A 27,118-nucleotide genomic window follows, 5' to 3' on the forward strand; every position below is an offset into this window, starting at 1 on the left:
TACGAAGTGACTGATGAAAAGAACTTATGTTTATAAGAGGGACTAGTCACCTGCTAAGTTTTAGAGCAATAAAATTAGACTAAACAGTAACACTGCTCTTTAAAATGTACTAGGAAAAGGGAAAAGTCTCTTTCCTCATCATGTTGCTATCCTACCAGTGACCCTGGAGATATTAGGTATTCGATCGTCATGGTGATGATCTTCAAACTGAACTCACACTGTGCCTACTCACTACAAATATCTAGGTACAACATATAATGATATTCACGGTGTATGCTGCAATCCATACAATCCAACAAGATACAAGTCAAAAGAAAACCTGCTGATTCAAGTCAGAAACTGAAAGCAATATTTAGATGCTTCTGCCCAGGTTTAGAAGGACAGCGTATCAAGCACCAAAAGCTTCGGCATGGTGCTTACCAGCATCAGACTGATATTTCCATGAGCAGGAGGGCAGCGGGGCGTCGTGAAGAGCACTGAGCCTGGAAGGAAACAAAATTGCTGGCAAGTAACATGGCTATTGAGGCACTCCTGAGCATGGCACCCACCCTCTGCTAAGCGCCACGTCGCCGCTTTCTACACTGCAATTGGTTGGTTTCACTGTCTCAAAAAGAAAACCCAAAACATCGCTTTCTACAAGGAGCCTTTCCACCGGACAAAATCCCGAACCCCAGAACACTGTGTGAACATTTCAGCCCCATGTCAGGCCAATTCCAACGCTGCTTCCAGCTGGTGTCTACCTCCTCCTTCCTCCCACAGCAGGCAGGGAGCCTCCCAGGCAACTGGCAATGCCCCAGCTTCAAGCAGGGCCCTGGAAAGCGGGTCCTGCTTCCCCTGGGGCTGGGGCTGAGGCTGCGGCTGCCATGTAGTCACCTCCGCCCTGCCCCGCACTGCCCCAGGCCCCGCCCCTAAGCCATCGGCCGCAGCCCGACTCGCTGGTTGCAAGGAGCCGACTTGTCGGGGAAGCCTCCTTTGCTGCATTCGCATCGCCGCTTTCGCCCATTAAAAAAAAAAAAAGAGAGAGAAAGAGAAAGAGAGAGAGCGAACTCAGAGCACTCACGTTCCCTGAATCCCCAAATCCGCTCGCTAAAGGCTTGGGGAAAAAAAGCAAAACAACTTCCGCCGGCTCCTTGTGGCGAATCGGCTCCTGCCAACCCTGCAACCCCGCCCCCGCGCCGTCCTCCCTCCCGGGGGGCATGCTGGGAGCTGCAGTCCTGCGCCGCGTTCCTCCCCCCGGTCCTGGCGGCGCAGGGACTACGCCTCCCAGAAGTCGGCGCGAGGGCCAGCTCCACCTCCCACCCCTTCCTGGCCGACTTCCGGCCGAGGCGGGAGCGGGCCAGCGGGTTGAGCCTGCGCACTGCGCGGCTTCCTGAGTGGCTGGCGGCGGCGGCCATTTTGTGCTGCTGCTGCTGCTACTACTGCTGCTGCCGCCTCCCTGTCCCGCTCGGGCTGCGGAGCCGGGGGCGAGACGGAGCGCGGGGCGCCGGGGCCCTCACCCGCACCTTCCCGCCGCGCGCCGGAGCCCCCCAGCGCCCGCCTGCCCCGGCTGCGGGCGCACCAGTATGGAAGACGACGGGCAGCCCAGGACCCTGTGAGTCAGGCCGGGCCAGGCGGGGCCGCGGAGGGGGGGAGGGGGGGTCCTTTGGGTAGGTTCAGGGGGCTGCGGGCTCTGTGCGAGCGGGACCGGGGCCGGGGATGGCGGTGTCTCGGGCCAGGCCCGGCGCGCGCTGGGTTGTGCAAGCAGCAGGGCCGGTAGCCTGCCCCGAACGAGTTGGGGAATCAAATCCCTCTCGCCCAGTGGGTTTCGTTGCGAAGTGATGACTCAGCCCGTGTAGTTCGTCCCGGGTAATTATGGGTCTCTTCTTTTCTTTCCCTCCAAACCACCGCTTTGGTTGGATTCATGTTGTTCTCATTTGGCACCGCTGTAATCGCCGGCCCCTTCGGATGAGCTTTGGGGGAAAGGGCTCGACTCCCCCGAAGGGCTCAGAGGACGCTTGCTATTTTTTAGTTTTTTTGGCAAGGAAGGAGAAAGCCTCAAAGATATTTTTAAATATCTCCATTGCAGCGAACCAGATTCATTCTGACTTTCCAGGAAGTTTTCTTTCCTAAGAATAAAAATAGGAGAAGTGGTGCCATTTCTAAAGGTACCTGTTTTGTTAAGTGCTAGTGAATGGATTTCATACCGACCCTGCGAAGTTTAGACGTTAAGTATTGGCATTTTCCAGCTGGAGAATGAAATAAGAGCGAAATCTAAATGTGTTTTGGTTTCTGCCACCGAAGCTGAGCTAGTCACAGGGAGGCATCTTGCAGTGACCTAGTTTAACCCATAGTCAGTTTAATTGTTCTGTTGACAAGGAAAAAAAAATCACATTTGTACTAAGATGTCTGAAACCTCACACCGGCGAGAGAGTGAGTCCTCACTTGTGACGATACCTGTTTAATTTATGAAAGTAAAGTGAGGTGTTGTGTTGTTTTTTAATTGCAAAGATTTCTCTTGGACGTACAGAATGTAGACCTGAAATAATTCTGAGCCTAAGATGGTATCATTGTTATTGCTCAGTCAGAAGAAACAAGCCTGTTTAAGAATACCAGCTTGGGTGGTAATATTCATGACTTTTTTGTTTAAATAAAAATTTACTGGATCTAAATGATAGTACTTCATGCAGAAGTCTTTAAATAGTCTCTGCTCCTTTTTTTAAAACAGGTAAACTAGTTATTTTATCTTTTTGAAAACTTGCACAACTATAGAGCCAATAAAATAATAGTAATAAGCATAGGAAAGCTTATGGAACTCTGATTTAGTTAGTTTATAAGGTACAGATCTACCTTTTCTTCTGCCAGTAAAATAAATGTTACTGTTCTATGCCCCGGTAGCATTTCAGTTGTTGGAGAGTATGTAGCTTCAAGTGTTCCCTTCTGCTGCTGTTACACCCTTTGTTGATGGGAAGTTTTTCTTCCAAAGCCATCTGTGAGCCAGTATTTTAATTGGCAGAAATCTCCCGACAGGATTAGATGCTAAGTCATTTGTCTCAAATATGCATTATGTTCAATATTCATTTTCTTTGCAGTATTCTAAATGGTGTCATGGTGCTTTCTGCTGTGTAGTGATGCTTTTGTCATGGCTTAAGACCTGAAAGTTCTTAGGCCTGGGAAATCCATGTCACCCTCTTTCTGTCTTTATTTCTGGCTTTTCTATACATGTGCTCAATAAGCCAAGTATTGTTCACAGCAGTCCAATATCCTGTTATTTTTATAACCCTCCACATGACAGTGTAAAGAAGAGGGAACTTTTGTTTGTTGCTATACAGTGACACTTGAATTCTGAACAGCACTGTCAACATTTATTGTCGTATAATGAAAAGATTCTTGAACCACGTATGCCGTGCTAATTGAGACTAAAATTAGTTTTCTGTTGGATTTTAATAAGATATATTAAGTTAGAAAAAAATGAAATAAAATTCAGATCCTCAAATGCTTTTTGGTAAGACTATTCTTTGACTTAATGTTATTATTTCTTGTTATGGAAATATTAGTTGGAGTTAAACTTGTTACTGTGAATGCCATCAGATCCTTATCCATCATCACAAGCGATAGAAACCAAAGTCTTGTTTTGGCTATGTCCTGCCAATAGTTCCAACACTTTTTAGGGTGCAAAAAGAGCAGTTCTAAAATTGTGCATTTTTTATGTTAGCTGTCTTGGGAAAGTTGCCTGTATACACTGAGCTCCCATACCCCACCCTCCAATAATACATTTAGTGGTGTAGAATCTGATTCTGCGGGTATTAAGTTGAGACTGTTAAGTTTGAATCCTAAATTCAATTTTGAGCCAAGCCACAGAGATGAAATGTAACTTCTTCTCATTCAAAGTCTCCTATAGACTGTGTCCATTTTTGGAAGGTACAGGGAATTTCCTAGGCATTGCTTTCCTTTTTTTCTTGCACTTCACTAGGAGTGTTGATTTATGTCACCCTCTTACTAAGGCAGAGATGTAGTAGCAGTATTTCTGTGAAAACTTTGTTAGACCTCTTGTTCTACTAAAGGTAGAAGTTGCCTCTTTTTTTCTCTTCTGTTGTCTCTACGTTACTAAAGACACATTATGCTTCCTCAGGGTAGTACCTGGAAGAACTCATTCAGGTCAAGAAGGAATAGTTATAGATGTAGCTGGTGTCCTTACCAATAAAAAATGTTGGGTATACAAAGAACTCTTTTTTTTCCATTTGAGTTTGATTCTAGGTCTAGTATATATGGCTCGGTTCCAGTTTCTAGTTGTATGCATCTGAAAAATTCAAAATACAGTGCATTGAGACATACATATTAGATTATATAAAAATTACTTCTAGTTTATAATGATAAACTGTGCGTATTATTAATATGACATTTAAATGACTAAAACCTGTAGCACTGAACACACAACTATTAATATATATGTAAAGCTATAACCTTCTCTGAATTGATGTCTCATTAAGTAAGGAGACGGGCTATGTGAGCATAGTAACTGCCTTTTTTCTATTGTATTTTGTGGTTTTGTACATTTTAATTATTATATCCCATGGCCAGTATCAGAGTGAGGCTTGACAGGCCATCCAGTAGTATTTTATAATTACTTGTGTTTTCCCAAACATCATATTACACAGTACTACAAATTCATGTGATATAGTCTAATTATGTAATATAAAATTTAACATTCTCTGTACTGGCATGGTTAGAATTAAAATTTTGGCCCCTGCCAGCTGGATGGTTACAAGTAGTTGGTTGTGATTTTAACATCAACCTGGAAATTCCATTTCTAAGGTTTTGCATATCTGTCTCATCCTGGTTAACTGAAATATTCAAGCACTTTACACACAAGTATTTGATCCAGGGAACTTGTTCACAGATCATCATAGTACCTTACCTGTATGGACAGTAATACAGGCTATAGTTAAAAAGCGCTGAAATCATTAGCAAGGTTGAATCTTCACCTTCAACTTGCTCTGGATATATGGCTCTCCAGAAATTATAACCTCTGTTTAGATAGTAGACTGAGAGTGTATAATACTGTAGCAGAGTGATCTCAGAAACAGATACTTCAGTTTCAGATATGTAGATAGCCTTAGTTGTTTTTGTCTGTTTGAGTGTTCTCTTAACTTTTTGCATTAGTGATACTATAACTTTGTAATACTAACACTATAGTGTAGTGATGGAACCATCTATGTATATATTTATACAAATTTTAAAAATTCCTTCTTGAGCCTCTATACTATTAAACTTCCTTCGGATCTAGTAATCAGTCGGCCCATAATAGTATTTGAGAGACATGTGTACATGCACAAACACCTGACATGAATTGTTGCACATTCTTAAAATCATCTTGAAAAAGGTGCTTTGTAAACCCATTTTAAGATTCTTTTCTGGAGTTTGTTAAATTATTACGGAGTAAAAATTATACTATGACTGGAAGAATGACTTCATCTTTTTCAGCATGAAAGGAATTCCATAAATGATTCTTCATAGTTTTTTATATTGTTAGTATACACTTTCGAATGTGAATAGAGCTTTCCCCTTTTCTGTATTGCAAACAATTTCTCTTACCCCATTCCCTTGCCTGAATTTCCAGTGGAAATAAGGCCAACATTACTTCATTGTATTTACTCACATGTTTGTGCAGCAGCAGTTGATGACAGATAATGTAGTCTATTTGGGAATGATATTAGCTTCTAGTACTGCATAGCCAGCAGAGGAAACGAATACTGGCTATAGTTCCTGTAATAAAAAAAAGTATAGTGGCTTTGGGAAAAAAAAAAAAAAATGTACGGCTATTTCTTGGCTGATTCTTTTTACATATCTAGAATTTACCAAGATCCCCAAATTTAAATTGGATGTGCTTTCCCCCCACTTGGTGAATCATCAGTAATCTTTGTTAAGAAGCATTATTTGTAATTTTGAGAATCAAATACATATTAATATATAACACTGAGCGCAATGGTAGGTGTGGTCTGAAATGAAGCAAAGCAAAATAACTTAACCTTTAATGGTGTATATTTATGAAGATTGACACAATAATTCATATTGATGTGGCTGTGTAACCCAGAAGAAAATTTTAATTTCAGTTCAGTTAAGTAGATCATATTTATAGTCAGTGGCACACAAAATAGTGCAGGAAATTGAAATTCAGTTTGTTTGCATCTGGTTGCTGTATAATTATCTATACAGTCAAAGAAAGAAGCCAGGTTTCTGGTTTATCTGAATGCTACCTTTCTCGTTTATCTTGTACTACCTTCTGTTTTAACTATGCATGTATGTTATAGTATGTTATATTGGTAAGTTATTTTGTATCCAGGCAATGCCACTTAAGAAAATCTAGATTCCAGTTTAAAGTTCAGACTTCTGTGTGACATTTTGAAGGGGAAAAAAGTTTTCTTCTTATGAAACAATACTTTAGCACTGTATTAAATCTCTGCTCTTTTCTCTTGTTAGGATGCTCATGCAAGAACTAAGTTATATTGATTTATTGGAGTTGCTGTAAAATAAGGAAGTAGCATTGGGAGAGTCTCCTCCCCCCCCCCCCCAAGTTTTCTGAGGCAATAGACAAAGGAAATAATGTGAATGTAAAAGTACCTTGAAAGCAGAATTTTGTTTTACATGAGATGCAAGTATTTCTTAGGGTGATACCTTTTATTGAACCAACTGCATAGTTGGGATAGAGTTAGACAAGGTTTCGAATAAATGCAAGACAATCTTCCCTTCATTTTGGAAGGCTGCCTTGCATTCATTTGAAAGTTTGTCTAACTCTCCCAACTATGCAGTTGGTCCAATAAAAGGTATCACTTAGGAAATCCTTTCCTCTTGCATAATTCCTGAACCATTACAGTTACCACATGACTTCAGTTTTACCCAAGCTAAGGCAGATTGCTTTACATTTGTTTGAGGGGTGTAACTTCTTAAATAAAGACTTCTAACTTTTATTTACAATACTGTGATACTTGGACCTTTTTATTTAACTTAATATTGACTTCAAAAAATGGCAGATCACCAGCTGTTTTTGTTACTAGCACACTTGAATCCTTTAACATTTATGACAGTCTGATCTAAAGATAACGAAACTAAGTGAATGTTATTCTATTTTTAAATTAGTAGGTTGAATGACAAATACCACTTTAATACCTGCCTAATACCATTTTACAGTTCATAAGTTCCATTCCAAATCTGTCTGCTTTTAATTGTTGAAAGATGATTTGAGTTTGAAAGGGTAGATTTTTATCAGTTGTTTCCATAACCTGATCTTATCTTCATGTGGATGAATTCTAGATTTCTTGTTGATTTATAATTCTGAAGAAAGTAGATTTAGCTTCTTGTTGTGTTGGAGTGTGTCAGTAGCTATAGACATTTTTTCCACCTAAAACTGATAATGGTTTTTAAGTTTAGATTTTTGCATGAAGGCTATATAAATATTAAAAGGTTCCTGAGCTTTAAAAAGGAACCAGTTGGGAAAACAGGATTATTAGTAATATTACAATTACTTCTGGTCAAACTTGTAATAGTTAATAGTCTCTTGCCCTTGCTCTGCAGTTCAGTCGGATGAAACCCTGCTAATGTAAGACACCTTTAACATTGGGTAGTTGGATGTTTTTGTTACCCCCTCCCTGTCTTCTACTTCCCCCACTCCCTCCCCAAATGGCAGTTGTAAGAGAATAGAAAAATTGAGTGCTCTAATTGTGAGGTAATTTGGCATCTTAATTTGTTCCTGAAAATTACAAGAAATATGTTGTGTGCTGTTATTGAAAATATAAAATAATCACTTCTTTAGAAGTGGTAAAATATTATTTAAATGTCTGCCTGGTACATCGGTTCTCCCAAGATGTTTGCACAATACACTTCCTTCTGTTTTTGAGTTTTCATGCTTGTAAAAATAATATTAAGTATTGCATAACTACTTCCAGTTCCATGATCTAAGTTGCATGGCAAGTGTTACTATTTAGGAAGCGTGTGAACTTTGAAATAATGTGTATTAAGTTATTCTGTAAATCCTGTATTTTGTTCAGGTTAGGATATTTAAAAAGAGCTTTTACAGGGAAGATACAGGGGGTTAAAATTTCTATGTAAATATGACAACATAAGATGCTAGATTTTAAAATACTGTTTCTTTTTTTTATGTAGCTATGTAGGAAACCTCTCCAGAGATGTAACTGAAGTACTAATACTTCAATTATTCAGCCAGATTGGACCGTGCAAAAGCTGTAAAATGATAACAGAGGTAAGACTTTCAATATCTAATGGCATCAAATACGGTGTAGCTTCTTAGTACAAAAATACAGAAGATAGATAGGATTTGGAGCATCTCTCTGTACTACTTGTTTGCTTGGCAAACTACATTTGGTTTTGTAGGAATGTAGTTATTGAAGGGGCACCCATCTACCATTGATTCCATTCCCTGCTACTGCGAGAATCTCTGTCCTATAATCTTCCATTAAATCAAGTTCCATTTGAAAAGTAGGTTTGAAGGGGTTTTTTTTCCTTTTTTCTTTTCCTCCTTTACTCATGTTGGAAAGTTGTTTCAGAACCTTGTTCCCTCGATGGTCAGAGACATTTCTGAATTTTTAGTCTAAACTTATTTACAGCCAGTGTATGCTGATTTGTTCTTGTCCAAATATTATATTTTAGCTTAAATAACTCCCCTTTCTCCTTAGTGTTTTACTCCTGTGATGTATTTAAATGCAGCAGTCACATCCCACTCTGCCTTTATTTTGCCTGTCTAGACAAACCCATTCCTTTTAGTGTCCTTTAAATGTTTAGGCGTTCCATTTACCTGACATTGCTACTCAACCTCTGCACTTGTTCCAGTCTGAGCAAGTAGGGTCTCATTTACCCCTTTCATTGCTTCATCATACTTGTGTCTCAAGTAATCCCAGCGTCTACTAGTATGTTGATTCTTCTTGTTTGTCTCCAAATGATGACTTCCCAGTTAAGAGGGAGGACTCCTTTTATTTTATTGTGCTGGGGATGTGTGTCTTAAGCAGAGAAGTTGATTTTTTTTCCCTGTCCTGAACAGAAGTATTGAGATGCTGTAAAATGGTTCTTGTGGGTTTTCCTTCTCTTTCCTCCAGGAGTCGCTTGGAGGGGAGAGGTGAAGTCTAGCCAGGCAGATGGGGGTGGGGGTGCACTGATGTGATGGCACCCAGATTTCTGCTCCACCCAGAGTTTAAAACCAGTTCCCTTGCAGCCACAGTGGCATTTCTGTTGAGGCAGTGTGGAGGGATTCACTTTGTGCCCCAGTCTACTTGATTCCTGCTAATTGCTCTTCACTCATGGATCTTAACAATGCGCTCTCATTTTTAATGGTCCACTAATCAGTCCTTTCCTCAGCAGTTTTCCTGTGCATTAGCTATTCCTGGTCTTTCTCTTACTCTCTCCACTGCCCTGCAGACTGTTTTAGCTCTTTATAAATCTGGATCTGCCCATGGAGTCCAGTCTTCAGCAACAGCTATAGTAGCAGTTTTTGGCTGAGCAGCCAAGAGCTGCTTACAGCTTAGCTTGTGAAAGGGTTAAAAGTGTAGTTTTTACATGAATGGTAAATTAAGACTGAATGAGCTGAAGATTGGGCTCTGTCTATGCTCTTTGCAGCTAGAACTCTAGAAAAAATTTTTTCTTCATTCTTCTTTTCTAGAAAATAAAGTTTCTCGCTTATTTGGGGCATGTGATTTTTTTGTTTTTGTTTTTGGAAAGTATGGTAACAAACTTCTGCCAAGCTGTGTGACTTGGTTTTTTGTACTATCAAATGCCATTTCTATTAATCCAGGCCTCAGGGTTATCCAGGGTTTACTGTATGATAATCTCATCTTCAGTATGTTGAAATTGCCTCCTAGCTTTGTGTTTTTAGCAAGCTTCACCAGCATGCTCTTTTTATATTACAGTCACTAATGAAAATACTTCATAAAATGAGTCCTAAGATAGATCCTTATTAATATAACCCCCTTTAGTATAACCTGTTTCCTGTGCAATAACTCCCTTTTGAGTGAAGCACGTTGCCATTTCTTCTTGAGCTATTTCCTTACCTCACAGTCGGCTATTAATTAATTAATACTTTCTCACACCACTATCACAGATGCTTTACTCCAGTCCAAATAGATAAGATCTAATGCATTTTTGGTGTCTAAATGAAAATCAGTTACTTTTAAAGATACTGGGTTAGGTTCTTACCACTATCCATGACTGACAAATGTTGTTAGTTTGTACTCAAAGGTGGCAGATTTTGTTGCCATCTAATCAGTGGCTAGGTAGTATCTTTTCCCTAATCTTCAGCTGTTGTCATGATTGAATATTGGCACTATTTGGTATCTTAAAAATGAGATAAGGATTACTAGTGCTGCAGAAACATTAATCCAGGAATTCTAGTTCAATTTTTAATTCCCATAGATATAATATTAAAAATTCTGTATATATAAAGGCCTTATTCTGTCTGTCTGTCTGTAACACTTTGTTTATACTCTGGTTGGTTGTCTGAAACAACCAATCAGAGTGCTCCAAGAACAGTTTGGACAGAAGGTGGCGGCAGCGCGCTGCCTTGACAGTGGCAATTGAGTGAGGGGCGAGGCCAGCAGCATTGGCCTCGCTCCCCTGCCCTGCTTCTTGGAGCCAGGGGTTGCAGCATCCTGGGTGCCCTGAGATCCTTTCAAGGGTTCCACGAGTTCCTGTGCAAATTTGGTACTGTTAAGTATGATTTACAAGATAAGTCACAGAAACTTCAAATAGGAATCATAGTGCTAAAACAACCTGACCTGTTCAGTTCTTTGCAGCAAAAGAATTGCTCTTATTATTTTTCTGTAGTCAGAAATATATAAAAAAGAAGAGCTGGCATTTTCCACAATGTTCCATGAATCTAACAAGTGGTCTTTCGAGTCCAAAAAGCTTGAGGACTCACAATGGCATGTTATATAAATCCTAATCTGTATAAAGTCTAAAGAATTTTTGTGGTTTAGTAAAGTATTTCTTGTGGAAAGCCCTAATTCAAAACCTAGCTAAGACAATAGGTGGCTTAAAATTGTTTGTTCTCCTCAGTTCCTGTTTTGGTCCTTGAAAATGAAGTACACAGAAAGTTCAAGACTTTCTTCTCTAGAACTAGAATGGCACTGCACTGACAAAGTTTATACAATTTACAGCTTTCACAACACTTGCCCATGTCCCTGCTTTTAATAAGTGTTTATTGCTCGTCTTTTCTTGGATGCTAAATTAGCTCTTTTGAGGTGTGACTTCTCAAGTCCTCCTCCCCAATGCTTCTCGCCTCCACCAGTCAGGATGGCACCAAATAATTCCTTCTAAACCAATGCATAGTTTTCTTCCAAGGTTTAGTTAGCATGTTACCCTTATTTTCTGGTACCTGCTTCCTTTTTCTTTTGGTAGACCTGGCCTAAAATGTCCAGTGTTTGAAGATTTGAGGTGTTCACCTTGAGACCCACTGAAAGGGCTTGTTTTTTTCGATAGGGTAGATGCTGCATACTTTTAGCGAATTGGGTCCCTTCAAGGTATCTTGAATTGGACACCCAAAACTGAAGTACCAGAAATTATGTTGAAAAATTTCTCTTTTTCATTGTTAAGCAATACCCTGGAATATGACCCCTTTAAAATGGGAGTAAAAATGGGACGGGTATATTTTATTTTCACCCTGATATACCCCTGGTTCAGACTTTACAGCTGACTCTCCATAAGTGAAGAGCAGCTCGGTTCTGAGAGGTTTTTAAAGGGCTTTTCCTGCCCCCTTAATGGTGACTCTGTGTATGTCTGTCAAGTGTTAATAGATTTCTATATATATGTCCAGCTAGAAACTATGTTGGGACATTTTGTATAAAAGCCAAAATTTCTTTGTATTCTGGCATTAGTTTGTTGATATTGTTGGGGAAGATGCTCTCATGCACGAAGTGGGTTGCCATCAGATAAAAACCTGAAATTTCCTGTGCATGAGAGCAGTCTCCCTATTTTGTTTTAAATTAGCTGGTTTATAAGCTCTTTGAACCTGGGTCATAAATATCTCTAATGCGAATATCCCAGTTCTTATCACTTGATTAACTTTCCTTTCATTTTAAATTTGCTGCTTTTCTTTAATATAACTTAGGCCAGGTATAAACGTTACACTTTACTAGTGTAAGTGATCAGAAACCAGTTCAGCACACGCAACCATTCTCTCTACCCATAACAGAACAGAAGTTGGGTGTGCACAGGCTGATTTTAAAAATGGTGGAAAGATTTTTGCTCCTGCCCCACTGCCAAAGGACAAATGTGTGTTTCTGCCACTTACAATCTTGGTTTTCTGTAATGAAGATTGATTCCACCTCCTGGTTTTTTTGAACGTCTGTACCTAGCCTTAGTGATTTTTTTTTATGCTGTTAGCTGTTTACTGTTTGTTAAAAGGCTGACAGTTTGGGACAGATCATACTGCTTTTCTCCACTTCCCTGTGTATAAAGAAAGTCTGCAAGGTTTTTGTTTGCATCTGCTTTTTTAAGATTAGCAATTCAGGTATCACCTACAGTATCTCTTCTGGCAGACGAGATGCTTGGAAAACAGTGCATGTATGGCATCACTGGTATCAGGAGAGAGAAATTTGATCAGCTGAAGTGTGGGAAAGAACTTTTTAGTCAGTGTTAAACTTAATTTTGCATCTTGATGAGTTTGTAAAATTTGGCATTTTCCCTTATTGGGGCTGAGAGAGCTCTAGCTCTGGTTCAGTGATCTACCAAAGAATATTCAGGCAAATGAGTGGGGAGAGTCTTGTTAAACAGAAAGAAGGATAACACAAATTTAGAAACCGTAGGGGGAGAACAGCAAGCTTTTCAGGCTTTTTATACATGTTAAAGAAGCAGAGAATGCCCCAAATCCATGTTTCCCCACCACAGGTCATTGCTAAGGTAATTTTATGTTTAGGGTTTTTTTTTTAACTTTTGTGGAAATCATTTAACAACACAAACCAGCTTCTATCTGGCACATCCTGTATTTTTTCTCTAAAACTAAACTTTCAAAAATGACTGGATCTTAAAAAAAAAAAAAAAGTAAATTGGTCCAGTTTACACTCTTAAAATGTTATTTCAAAGGCTAGTTCATAAACTAATTGCAGTATCATTCTTAAAATTTCTAGCTATAAGTAATATATTTTCCTGGATTTTCTTCTCAGCAACCCGATAGCAGAAGGGTCAACTCTTCTGTTGGATTTTCTGTTTTGCAGCATACAAGCAATGACCCTTATTGCTTTGTGGAATTTTATGAACACAGAGATGCAGCTGCTGCATTAGCTGCTATGAATGGGAGAAAAATTTTGGGAAAGGTAAGTTGGCTATTAATAGCTAAGATTTAAGAAAAATAATGTAAAATACTTAAATTATTAAGTGAATGACTTCAGTGAAGATCGTTTTGAACATTTGTACCCTGTATTTAGTTAAGAAATATCTGTATGCTGTGGTAATCGAAAGTCTGATGTTTCCTATTATAGAAGGATTTGTACTGCTTTAACCCTTGTAACTTGCCTTTGAATGAGTTTACAATATGCAGTAGTTTTATGAATTTATACTAAAGCTTACACTTATTTTCAGGAGGTCAAAGTAAACTGGGCAACAACACCAAGTAGCCAGAAAAAAGATACATCCAGTAAGTAATGCAGTGTTACATTACAAAATACCGGTATAGAAATGTAGTTGCAGTCACAAATACATCTAAATGAAATTGTTTCCCTCACCATCAAGTGTTTCTGTAGCAGAAACACTAAGATTTGTGGCATCCCTTCCCATCAAGTGTTTTCGTAGCAGACATACTAAGATCTGTGGCATTTTACTTACTAATTCTCCCTGTTTCTTGCTCTGCTTTGCAAATTGGGAAACTCAGATGGAAAGTTTAAATTGCTGTTGAACATCAAATGGAATGTGGGTGTTCCTGGCTTCCCAATGCTGAGCTCAAAGTATCTTTTTCTGAGAAGGGCGTAAGGATTTAAATTACTAGATAACAGTTAAATATTTGATTACTAAATCCTTTATTTTCAGATCACTTCCATGTGTTTGTTGGGGATTTAAGTCCAGAAATAACAACAGAAGACATCAAGTCAGCATTTGCTCCCTTTGGTAAAATATCGTAAGTATCATGATCAATACTGCAAACATCATGTCAGGGAGAATTATATTAAGTTTGCTTCTTTCTAAAATGATATTTCTTCATCTCTTTCAGATTATTTCTCTGTGTGATAAGAGTTTTATATTGGGTGGGCAGTGAGAAGTGTTACATTTCATCTTGTGTTTTGCATGTTTATAAATACAGTAAATGAATTTTATGTGACAATTTGTCTTCCCTTTGTTGAAAGCAATATGCTTTTAACCTGATTTTATATGCTAAGTTCCGTCATATTTCTAATCAAACAGTTACTAAAGCAATACATTTTTAGCATAAATAATATTTTGTTCAACTTTTGTTTGCAGAATAGTGACTCGGGCAAATTTCAAGGGGTGTATACTGAATCTAAAATTTGCATAGGTAACAGACAAGCAGTTAATTAGGGTATAATTCTGTGATACAGCTGGTATAACTAGTAGAGTTTTAAGTTGTGAACATGTCTTGTTAAAAACAAAAATCCTCAAGTATGAAAACTTTCCAGGAGGGGATAAATTGAAAGTTACAATATGTCAGTGGAAGAATGTTGTGTTTACAGTACTATGCACACTTCTACCAGTTGAGAGAAATCTTTAAAGTTTTCATAGCTATTATATTTGAGATCATATTTCAAAATATATGCTTTAATTGAACATTGCAAGGAGTGCTAGTATGTATGTCTTTAAGTTAGCGACTTCAAAAAAGTACATTAATCTCCTTATATCGTCTCTCTTAAAATCCTTAAAGTTACACATGAACATTTTTATACTACTTTGCCGAAATATTTCTAAAAACAAAAATTCTTATTTTTCTCTTGTTGTTCTGTGCGCTTATTTTTAAATGAACCATAAACCTTATTTCTTACCTTCTGCTATTTTGTTTACTTTGCTTTTTATCTCTAAATGTGGTAAGTAGTATTGTTTAAAAATCAATATAAAAAGAATATACAGGCTTCTGTTTCTCAATCTATATTTATACCTGAGACCTGCAGTTTTTCTAAAGTCCAAGTCACAATTAAAAGTAATAGCATTCTGGTTATTTTGCAGAATTGCTCATAAGAATGGACAGGATCTTGAAGGCTAACTGCAAGGAACTGTGCACACTGGAACTCAGTTGTAGATTTTTTCTCATTTCTATTTATTCTTATTATACATTATTTATATATACATATTTTAGTATTTACATTTTAACATTCTATATTCAGTGCAGTTCTATATTTCCAATCATTTTAACTTACTCACTAAAAATTTCTGTGTAAATTTGTTGTTTTCGTACTGGTGTGCTTAGCATTGTTGTTAGTTTTATTCTCCTTTCTTAAATTTCTGAAAATGTCAATTTTTCAAAATTTACAGCTGCCCAAACTCCAAAATGATGGTAGAGAATTGACCAAGAAAAATAAAGAAATCTGTTAACAGGCCATGTATGCCTTTTAATTCCTATTTTTTTTCCTCTTTTTCAATTTTTTAATATTTCATATATTTTGTATCACTAGGCAGAAGACATTTAACTATTTAGAGAATGCATGGTAAAGTAGATAGAATTGTTACAGTAATATTATAGAACAGTAAACCTTAGACGACCCTAGCCAATAGAATATTAGAAAAGGAAACTGTTCCTTTTTAAACTTCAAAATTTGAACATTTTAGTTTTAGCCAGTATAGGTTATGTGGATAGGTTGCATGTTTATTACATGTTATTTTTTGTCCTACTGCTTTTTTCTAACAGGTAAAGAGGCAATAGGGAGAGTTCAGGAATGACTATAGTTTTAGGGCTAACTGAATTTGTAAGAGAAAAAAATTATGCTCACAATACAGTGTGTGTGGTTCCTTTTAGTTTTTATTTCAAAGGTTAATAATATTTCCCTCATATAGCTGTGCTTCTTTTCACAGGGATGCACGGGTAGTTAAAGATATGGCAACTGGAAAATCAAAAGGCTATGGTTTTGTATCATTTTATAACAAACTGGTGAGTAGTCACATTGCAGTTTTAAACTTCATCTCTAGTTGGAGCAATATTCATACAGATCACTCGTTAAAGGAACAGCAGTTTGAATGATTTTGAATACATAAGAAAGGAGTTGAGTGTGGTAGCACATACTGACCCCATCAATTTAATTTTACCAGTTTGGGTAACTTTACAGGCATGTTAAAAAAACAAACAAACAAAAAACGTTCCTTTTCGTTGTGATGCCTTTACCCAAGGGCTTGGTTTTCTTTTGAAATTTAACTGAGTGTAGGAGAAATAGTGAAATTGACTTTTACTTTGATAGTATAAGTGCGGTGCCAGTAACAACTTCCATCAGCTTGAAGCTTGGTATTTTTAGAGATAAATAGGTGTTGAATTTAGTGTAAAACAATCTTCAGTTAAGCCCCCCACATAAAAAAAATAAAATAAAATAAAAAATACAAGAAACCCTTGCTATTCACAGATTTGCGATTTCAAATATTCGTGGTGCGTCGTGCCAACCCACTCTTTCCCTGTGCAGTGTGATGACACTTTGTAATTATGCTTTGGTGATACTTTTACATTCAGTATGTTGCAGTATCAGCTAAGGCTTTTATTAGAGCAGGAAATAAAACACTAGTTAGCATTTTATTGCAATTCCAGTCTCCTTCCTGTTTATCCTAGCCTATTATCGGTACAGTACAGCAGTGCTTTTCAAACTATCTGTTTCGGACCAGCAATTTTTTTTCCAGCGGGCCAGGGACCGGTGCCTGGTTTAGCCGGTGGCAGCAACTGCGTGTAACAGCACTACACAAATGCGCGACTGGCTGTTTCTTTCTCTTTCCTCACCTCGCACGACATGATGTCACCTGGAGTGTTGGAACGTACGAACTGTGGCACTACAACATATTAGTGTATGCTTCTGAAAATATATTTTTTTTCTTTCCTGACAACTCGCTGTGGACTGGTGACTGGTGGCTTGCGGACCAGCACTGGTCCACGAACCACCACTTTGAGAAGCGCTGCGGTATTCGTGGATTTGTCCATTCATGGGGATCTCTAGAACATATCCCCCACGAATGGCGAGGGTCTCTTGTAACACCCCCTCTCCCCCCCCAAAAAAAACAAAACAAAACCAACCAACAAGAATTCAAGTGTTTTTCTTCTTTTTCATAGGAACTAAATCTTTTGCAATTCAGTTATCTTTTCTCTTAATAGAAAATTAATTATTCTAAAATGACTTGGTGTGCTATCCTGCTCTTCTTGAATTATCTTCCCCTTCCTAGATCATATTTAAGACTCTCACTCTTGCCTTAAGGGACTTTGGGTCCAACCTGCAAGGTGTTTAGTGACTCTTCTTTGTGGGAGGAAAAAGTAGCTAGAACCTCTTGAAAGTGTTTACCACACTGTAGGGTCAGTAATCTCTAACTGCCCTTTGTTTTCTCTTTAAATTCCTCCCAGCCTTTTATTCTACTTGTTCCCACTTTCTTTGCATTGCATCATCTTCATAACATTAGGGAGATCCTACTAGATAGAGCCTTTCAACTTGTGCATGCACTGCTTCTCTCTTTAAAAAAATCATTCTCACAATTAACTTCTGTTTATAATGGTTATTAGTGGTGAGCCCCATTACAAGTAGTGTCAGCACTTAACATACAGTTCAACCTTTGTCCTGTGTTCCATAGCAGAGCCTCAGGATTGAAAAAAGGCCATGCACTTACCTGAATTCAATTAAAGGGTGTTGCTTAAGTACACTACACTTTCAATGTTGTGGTATTAGCAATTCTTAAAATGACTAGTTCCCCTCATTTTTGTAGGCTTCTAAAGCAGCCCTTTCACAGCTGCTCCCCCTTCACTCTCCATCCAGTTAAATGGAATATATTTAATTACTTAGGGTACAATTACTGTGCAGTTAACCACAGGAGTTCAGTTAAGTTACAAAGTAGAAAGTGGGCCTGAAAAAGATGCTTTGTATTTGAGTGGTTTATCTGTTTAACCGATATGCCGATAACCAGAGTTGGTTACAATCCAAGCCATAAGCATTAAACCTGGACTCGCAACATGTTACGCATTATTGCCATGTATCAGGTAAGTGGAGAACTCCTGTACTGCAGTTTTTTATGCTGAAACTTCTTTATCTTGAATGCTGGATAAACTTGAGTAGTAAGTGGCCTTGCTTTTGTATATAAATTGATCCTAATGACAACTAAGTTAATTCTCAAAAGTAATAGGCTGTATGCATCTCTCTTGTTCACACTTATTGAAATTTTTTTTATTTTGCTCTCCTTCAGGATGCAGAAAACGCAATTGTGCACATGGGAGGCCAGTGGTTGGGAGGCCGTCAGATTAGAACTAACTGGGCAACACGAAAACCACCAGCACCTAAAAGTACACAAGAAAGTAAGACTTCATATGTTATCCTATTATTGCTCTTGAGTATATATGACTGTTTAGTATCAACGATGTAACATTTTTGTGTAGGGGTAGTGTAACAACCAAATTCACTTCATTCCTAATTCACAATATTTGATATTCAGCCCTTAAAGGCCTCATGAATCAAGTCCACTGTAGGTTTTTTCCACTGATTTTTTTTTTTTTTATAAACGTAGGATGCATACGCCAAATGTATAATTCTGTACAAAATAATTGAAAACAGATTTGAGCCTTCTGTGTTTTTTGTTTTCCTTCTAAATATAGATAGCACAAAACAACTGAGATTTGAAGATGTAGTAAATCAGTCAAGTCCAAAAAATTGTACTGTTTACTGTGGAGGAATTGCCTCTGGATTAACAGGTATTATTATTTCACTCGTTTTTGGGGTTTTTGTTTGTTTTTTGTTCTTTTTGTGCACCAAAATCACTAATAATTTGTTTGAAAAACATTGCATCTCTTGTAGATCAACTTATGAGACAAACATTTTCACCGTTTGGACAGATCATGGAAATAAGAGTTTTTCCAGAGAAAGGTTACTCATTTGTCAGGTAAGGCTATTATTGAAACTGTAGTTACTGTTTAATTTCTTACATGCATCATTAGGTAATATGTATTTGAAAATGCTCCAAATACTGTCACTATTAAAGTATATGTTCATAGGAAAATTTGGAGCTTTAAACATCTCATTATGCATTTGGATCTCAGAAGATGAAGGCCTATAAAGACTGTCATAGTTGAAACAAGCTATGTCCATTTCCTGCAATGGTGGCTTTTAACGTTAAATTAAAACTTTGTCAGAGTAGTATGGGTTTCATTTCTGTTTGTCCTCTCCAGGTTTTCAACCCACGAAAGTGCTGCACATGCAATTGTTTCAGTTAATGGAACTACGATTGAAGGACATGTTGTTAAATGCTATTGGGGTAAAGAATCCCCTGACATGACTAAAAACTTCCAACAGGTAACTAAAATTTAACCTATTAGGAAAATTTGTTTAGTGTTTCACAGAAATAATGGAGTATAAAAACTGATGTGCTCCATTAGATGATCATCACTCGTTCGTGAATCATTCTGAATTAGATAGTAAAGTTCTTAGTGAAATCACATGTTTAGTCATCTTTGTTTATGTAACCTAGTTGATCAGGTTGGGCTTGTGGTTTTGCTGAAATATCACTTCTGTCTGATTCAAGTGTGGGAGTAACTTTGGGGGTAAAAAATCTAGTCGTTATAGTTATGAGGACTAGATAAAGCTCCAGCTAACTAGTTTAATAATGTAACCTTGATTTTAATTCCAGTATTGCAGAAGCAATTTTTTCTGTTAAAACTTTCCTTATTTTTCTGTTAAAACTAAAAAACTGATTTCAGCCAGGATGGTTAATTCCATAGGTTAAATATTTGACCTTGTTAGCAAACTTATAACTTATAACTTACTATGTCTATAGAACCATGATTTTTTTTTTTCCTTAGGTGGACTACAGTCAGTGGGGACAGTGGAGTCAAGTGTATGGAAATCCTCAGCAGTATGGGCAATACATGGCTAACGGGTGGCAAGTACCATCATATGGAATGTATAGCCAAGCATGGAATCAACAGGGATTTGGAGTAGAGTAAGTAGTTATACGTGTCTTGAAAGCTTGAAAAGTATACTTCTAAAATACTTCTGTAGGAATTCTAGATCTGCAGTGCTCCCCACTTCAGGGTTCTTAGCATCAGCACTGATCTTGGCTTAAGCTTTTCAAGCCAAGGTCTGTGTGTTGAGAGACTTAAGTCTTCTGGAGAGAGTGCTGGAGCATTGTGACTTAAAATTGGTTTAGTGTGCTGTGCACAAGAACTTTCCAAGATTAAAGGTGGCTTCTATACTTGACTTTGGCTGATTAGCTGTGCCAGAGCTTTCTGAAACTTGAGTTGGAAAACTTGAAGATGGCTTTTTGGGCATTGAAAAAATCCATAGCTTAGGGTGTTCGTAAAGAATTGTAATGCTGTGCGATTCAGAACCATTTATTTGATAAGATGCTAACTGAGGGCTAACAGCTGTGTGTCTGACATTTTTATATCCTTTACACAGGATTTATAAGGTTGCAAGTTCAAATCGTCTTAATTGTATAATATCTTTACTGCAGTAGTGCTCAAAATATGGCCTGTGTGCCGGTTCCAGCCTGCAGAGCTGAGTTATTCAGTCTGTGCGTCTCCCCATGAGTCTGAAAGTTTGGCAGTGTGAATTGATGAGGTTCTTTGAGCTCTGCAGCAGTTGATGCTGCTCCTGCTCCAACACCACTATGTTTTTTTGGACTTGTGGGGAACCCCATGGACCAGATAACATGACCTTGCCATGCAGCAGACTCACCAGAAACATTAAGCACCATTGCTTTACAGGACTTGACAGTAGCATTTTCACCATTGACTTGTTAGCATTCTTCTTCCCACCAAAGCACTTAAATTATGCCCATCTTTTTTGTCTTACGGCTGATGTTGACTGGAATGTCATAGTTCTAGAACTAATGTTAACTCCTGTTACAAAATCAGTTAAGAAGGTCACCTTTGCTATATACCACTGTTTTTCTCCATGAAAATCTTCAGTTTATTAAAGTAGCTACAGGCTGACTGTTGCAGTGCTATTTCCATTTAAAATAAAAACATAGAAACTTCGGTAAGTTTGTAGAACAGCGTGTAGGAGCTGCATCAGGCTTTTATGTAATAGGTGCATTCCCTTGCTAAATAGAGAACTGTTGAATTACCTTTTTTTCCCGATGCTATGTTGTGTTGTAATTTTTTTCATACTTAATAGGAAAAGTGCAGTATATATTACTGACTTGGTAATGTTAAGTTGCACTGAAGAGGCTAACAAGGAGCTAACAGCTATTTAAAGGAACTGAATGATGACTTGTGAGTTAAACAAGGCTGTCAGGAAAACTTAGTTTTAACATGTAATGGATAGGTAGGCCTGTGCAAATAGGGAAGTATTTGATTCGGATTCAGCTGATTTGGAGGACAGTGATTCGATTCGGTGAGTCAAATCACTGTCCTCATTTGATTTGGCTGAATTGGAATCAGAGATTCGGTGCTGATTTGGATCGGCCAGGGAAAGGCAGGCACAGCCAGGTGGCTGCAAGTTCTCCTGCAGCTCCTCCAGCCGTGCCTGCCTCTCCCTGGGTGGCGGGAGCTGCAGGAGAAGCCTTCGTGGCTGCCCTGCCTGGTCCCATCCTCCGCCTGACCCCAGCTTAGTCCTGGCACTTAAAAACAAACAAACAAACAAATAAATAATAAAATAATGCCCCATACTCACTGGCTGCAGCAGGGGTTGTGGGGGCTCTGGGGCATCCTGGCAGAGCCCCTGCCCCTGATGACCCCCCTGACCAGTCCAAGCAGTCCAGGAATAAAAAACAAAACCCCAAAAACTTCACCTCACACACTGGCAGTGTGGACTCTGGAGCCACATGGGAGACCCCCCACCCCGCACAGTTGCCACTCCCCAATCCCCCTACCCACCCCCAACATTCCAGCAATTTAAAGAGAAAAAAAAAGCCCTCCACTCATTGGCTGGAGCAGCAGTGATTAGGGCCTCTGGGTACTTGTGGCAGACACCCCCCCTTCCTTTGCGCAGCAAGGGGCAGTGGGGATTGCCCCATCCCACCTGGTACCTGCACAGCAGCTGCCTCATGGTGCAGATGCAGTGTAGCTCATCAGGGTGCTGCGAACTGTCTGGGAGCTGGGGCAGCTCCACATGTCAGCTGGAGCCTGGCACCTCACGGCCCCAGCACCCAGACAGCATGCAGTACCCTGCTAAGCCCCGCTGCACCCATGCCATGTTGTCCCACTCTGCGCGGGGTTGGGGGCACTGCCACAAGTGCCCAGAGGCCCCAGTCACTGCTGCCAGAGCTGGTGAATCCAGGGCTTTTTTTTTTTTTTTTTTAATTTGCTGGGACTGGCCAGTGGGGGAGTGCGGGAGTCTCTGCCACGTGGCCCCAGAGCCCCCACAGCTGCTGATACTGTTGGTGAGTGCAGTGCAGGTTTTTTGTGTTCTGTTTGTTTTTTGATTCCTGTGCTGCTGGGACCAGGCAGGGGGGCCATTAGAGGCAGGGCCTGGTGGGAAGCAGTGATAGGGGATCTCTGCCAGGATGCCCCAGAGCCTCCACAGCTCCTGATATAGCTGGTGAGTGCAGGGATCTGTTTTCTTTCTTTTAAAGTGCTGGGACTAGGCTGGGGCCAGGCAGGACAACCATGGGGTGCTTCTTCCACAGCTCCCCTTGCCCAGGGAGAGGCAGGCACAACTGGAGTAGCCGTGGGAGGACCTGTGGCTGCCCGGCTGTGCCTGCCTCTTCCCAGCTGATCCGAATCTCTTCTGAATCAATTCGGAAGCTTTGGATTCAACTTGAACCTTTTAATGGGTCTCCTGACTAGATTCGGCCACCAAATTGAGCCGAATCTCCTCTGAATCGAATCGGAGACTGAAGCTTCTCACAGCTCTCTCAATGGGTGTAATTAATTAAGATGGACTAAGCACTAACTTCATTCAGGTATTCAAATCATGCTTTTTCTAGCTGTGGAAACTAGTGGCCTTTGCAGGCATTCTTTCCTGGCAGTGCAAATTTTCCAGAAATTTGCAGCACTGGAAGTCTTAGTGAGAGGGGCAGTGTGGAGGTTTTCCAGCCTGCAGCTGCTGCCCCTGCTCCCTACACATTCCCAGACAAGGGTGACCCTCATCCCTGAGAAGAGTGAAGCAGCAGCTGTCTTCCTCACCACTGCCACCCCACTGGGTTTAGCCTGGTCTGGAGAATGTGAGGGGAAACAATTACCTGTTGCTCCTTTCCTCCCAGCAACCAGGAACAGTAGAGCATCTTCTCTATTCCTGCATTCCTCCCTCCCCACATCAGGGTCACCTGTGTTGGGGGATGTTGGGAGAAGCGTTTTCTCCCAGGAGGAGCGGTGCAGGAGAAATGTACAGGCATTGATTCCTGCATGTATTTTCATGCACAGGAAAGATCTTCCTCAAGTTCCTTCAGAAGAAACTGCATGAACACCAACACTCCCAGTTTCTAGGGGGATAAATGAATGCCAGTCCATACTCCCAAGCTGTTGGCTTTTGTTTAAGAGCCAGGCATGGTTTAGGACTTTTAAAACTTGCTACCCTCTGTTATGCTCCCCTATATGAAGACTTTAGGGATCTTTCTTGTACTCAGCAGGAGTTAAAATGTAACAGAAGCAATATCAGATTTTGTATCTCTTTATTTATAAACTTCACTTTTTGTTTTGTTTTTTCTTAAGCCAATCTCCATCTGCTGCTGCTGCCTGGATGGGTGGATTTGGTGCTCAGCCTGCCCAGGGACAAGGTGCTCCTGTAATACCTAACCAAGCTGGATATGGTATGGCAAGCTACCAAACACAGTGAGCTGGAACTCTGTTTAAAAGTGTGTATTTCATGATAGGCTTCAGTTTCCAGTGACACTCTGAGGACTGGAATGTAGACACCGGAAAAAGAAAATATTTATTTTAAAAAATGGAAATGTTTGGAACCTTTAGCACAGCTTTGCTTTGGTGAAGGACACAAATGTCTTCTAGTTCTGCCTTTTTAAGTTTTTGTTCATGACGGATATGAACATGTTTTTTCTTTGTGTACAAAAACTAAAATAAAGTCAATAAAGACAATTCTGACTACAAATTTTGATATAGTAGAACAAATGGCTAATGCATTTGATCTTTAGATTACCATTCCATTTTTTTGTTCTGTCTTCAGTGTTTTACATCACTGTGCTTTTTAAGAGAAAAGACATTTGAAATACAGTAAGTGGTTTTTAGTTGAACATACATCCTGAAATTAACTGTGGACCAACCATCACACCCGGTAAGACAGTATTGCTTTTTCAACTAATATGAAGACATCACTCAGAAATCATATGTAGCCATGAAGTTATTTTTTAAAAATATTTAATTTTCTATATGCTTTGGAGAAACAGAAATCTAGTTCAATAAGGGGTGAAAAACAGTACTGTCTGAATTATGAGTGACCTTTTGCTGTCCACATTCAGGCACATTAAAACATTTCAAATCTGGTTTACTTATTTAAAACTAAGTCATTTTGCATTTAATTTTGAGAAGCAAAATGTTTTTGCAAGTATGATGTTTGTATTAAGTCAGGCAGACATACTTGAGCTTTTACATAAAATTTGAAGGCTACACATTGTAAATATTTCATAATTACAATGTTTTCAAAAGCATGCTTAAACATAGAAGTAGCAATGTAATTATTCAGAGTAATACTTAATATACTCTACTGCTTTATGCAGTAGATTGACAAGAATGTGCAAGACTGACATTTCCAAAGTTGGCTATTATGTAAAGTTACATAAATTACTATACAAAGAGCCTTAATTTTAATTTCATAAATCCTTAATGCATCACCTTTTGTCACTAGAAATCTGAATTTTTTGCTTTTCATTATTTGGTATGTAAATACCTTGGTTAACAACCTTGTAAACCGATTTCAAGGTTAATATAAGTTGTATAGTATCTTGAGTGTTTTGAAAAATCTTGATGTTTTTTAAGTCTAGAAATATTTTGCCCAAGAATTTTTTAACAAGATTGTTAAAACATCTTATTTTAGAAGATATTCAATGTGCCATTTGGTAAATGGAGATGCAGTTGAAACAGTACACTGAGTTGTGACTTATTTTTAATTAAAGTTTTTGTCTTCATGGGTGGTTTGCATGTGACGAACCTGTACAGAGGCTGGGTTGTTTGTGTACTGAGTGTGTAAATGGATAAATCATGAAGATGTTTAAATGGTATACTTGGGTTATTTCTGAATTATTTTATGGATACATTGATATAAACTGCCTCAATAAATTTGAAGTTGAAAATGAATGTAAGTTAGATACAAGTACTGTCTCTTACCCGTGACAGCTAGGGGGTGCACGTGTTTCAGCAGTATACCTGAATACACTGAGACAGGCACCGTGATATAAAAGTGTAGGACATGCTACAGTAGTCCAGTGAAGTAAACTTGCATAAAAAATGGAACGTTGCTCACAATTTTGGATTAGAGTTTTGAAAGTGTTTGAGAATCTCTGCATTTTAGTACATTCTGTGTGTTTTTCAAGGTAGACTAGGACTTTGAAATGGAAGGTTGCAGTTTAACACTACAAATCTAGCCAAGTTTTATAACTGATTACACATCTAAATGCTTTAGAAAATCAGGTGATTCCTTTGGGCTTTTTTTCCTCTCTGCTTATAGCACCTTACCTCTTAGGTCAGGTTGAAGGGGAGAAGTTTTGAAAGAGCATCTTATCAGTGGGCTAAATTATACCTGCAGGAACATTCATGCAACTGTGATGGGCACCTTAGGCATGCAATAATGACTGAAGTCAGTGTGAAACCACAAGTGCTTGTGATGGCAGAACTTGGCCCTTTATTTCTCTTTGCTTCTTCTTTACAGTGTACTTACTATTGTTCTGCTGAAGCTAGAAATCTCATCTATAAGAATCTTGCATTTCTATAAATTTTGTGTATATATGTATATCTTTTAAGCGAGGATCGGCTATACATTGTAGTTTGGAAATTTTCACAAACAAGTCTGAATTTTTATAATGCTTACCCGGTAAAAGGAACCTTAACCTTTCATGGATCATCAGAGACATGACTTTGCAAATTATTTTAGGGTTTATATCTTTCACTTTCATGTGAAGTGTGGGGTTTCTACTTATTTCTAGGTGTTGAAATAACTTAAGTAGTAAAACTATTGATGTGTTCTGGCTGTATGCTGTGATTTTTGAGCACGGCTCTTTCATGAGTTTACTGAATATTTAGATGCTGTGGGTGTATTGCCACAAATACTCAATGAAAAGTGGGCATAAAGCTAAGCCAGTGATTCTTCAAGACTTAACTATGCAGAACTGTCTGGTTGAAATGAGAAGAGCAATATGTCCACTGTGAAAATGGGCTCTAGCTGACCTGTGTGTAGGAGGATGAGACGCATGATATCCTTATCTCTCCGTTAAGTTAGGTTGCTTCCAACTGTTTTTATACATCTTTTCTTTAACAGTGATATTTCTTTGCAGACTATTCAAGCTACAAGAGTTTCCAGTGTCTTGAGGCTTGTAATTCTGTAGCACTGTGAAGAAGAATTAATGCTTTGATTGAGAAGAAAGCAATAGAATTCATAAGTGCATCACTGACAGTTTAATTTTTTGGCACCAAAGAGCCTCTTGCACCATATTGCTTTTTTGAATGATGCTGTTACACTGTTGTAATCTGACACGCTCTAGCTGCAGCAATTGACCATTACCTAACCCCTTGCCACTAGGATCTGGATTTCAGAAATCATTGGTTTATCATGGCTGACATTGGTGGGGCAACCTTAAGCAAGGTTGTAATCCACATTTGCAGAAAATGTTTCAATAAAAGCAAACTATGATAAATGGCTTATCCTGTTTTGTCATTCGTTAAATCCTTCTTCCTTTACAGTAAATTGATAGCGAGTACACAAGATCTGATTTTTGAAAAACTATGCATTTGTATAAGACGCACACAATTTAAAGTAAAAATTTTATTTCATGCAAAACGCAGTGTTGAAATATTTAGTTGCTGAGTTTGAAGTTGTATGCAGAACTCTTACTTCTGCCTCCTTCTGCGTATTAATTCCCAGACTCTTCA

General features: G+C 38.8%; 1 protein-coding gene across 4 annotated transcripts; it reads left to right on the forward strand.

Annotated features, from left to right (window-relative positions):
* The first annotated feature begins 1,381 nt into the window (after positions 1–1,381).
* TIAL1 (TIA1 cytotoxic granule associated RNA binding protein like 1) lies at positions 1,382–26,888 on the forward strand. Of its 4 annotated transcripts, none has more exons than XM_019555962.1 (13): positions 1,382–1,591; positions 8,137–8,233; positions 13,140–13,289; positions 13,555–13,609; positions 13,999–14,086; positions 15,988–16,063; positions 18,334–18,442; positions 18,740–18,835; positions 18,939–19,023; positions 19,310–19,433; positions 19,940–20,079; positions 23,735–23,854; positions 26,524–26,888. In XM_019555962.1, the coding sequence occupies exons 1-13, from the start codon at positions 1,563–1,565 to the stop codon at positions 26,555–26,557; spliced, it is 1,203 nt and encodes a 400-aa protein (XP_019411507.1). In that variant the 5' UTR covers positions 1,382–1,562; the 3' UTR covers positions 26,558–26,888. The 4 variants fall into 4 exon arrangements, with proteins under 4 accessions (XP_019411507.1, XP_019411506.1, XP_019411508.1 ...); XM_019555961.1 differs by having other exon boundaries at positions 23,735–23,832; XM_019555963.1 differs by having other exon boundaries at positions 13,191–13,289; positions 23,735–23,832.
* Positions 26,889–27,118: the final 230 nt, after the last annotated feature.

Source organism: Crocodylus porosus, unplaced genomic scaffold (genome assembly GCF_001723895.1).
Source record: "Crocodylus porosus isolate Cpor-Errol unplaced genomic scaffold, CroPor_comp1, whole genome shotgun sequence".
In the NCBI taxonomy this organism is placed as follows: Eukaryota; Metazoa; Chordata; order Crocodylia; family Crocodylidae; genus Crocodylus; species Crocodylus porosus.

Bases quoted from the DNA above. Each gene is read 5' to 3' on its own strand.
- TIAL1 (XM_019555961.1), top strand. From the start codon at position 1,563: ATGGAAGACGACGGGCAGCCCAGGACCCT. The intron at 8,234-13,139 runs GTAAGACTTTCA...TTTTCTTCTCAG, and splicing joins GCTGTAAAATGATAACAGAG to CAACCCGATAGCAGAAGGGT. The intron at 19,024-19,309 runs GTAAGGCTATTA...TGTCCTCTCCAG, and splicing joins AAAGGTTACTCATTTGTCAG to GTTTTCAACCCACGAAAGTG.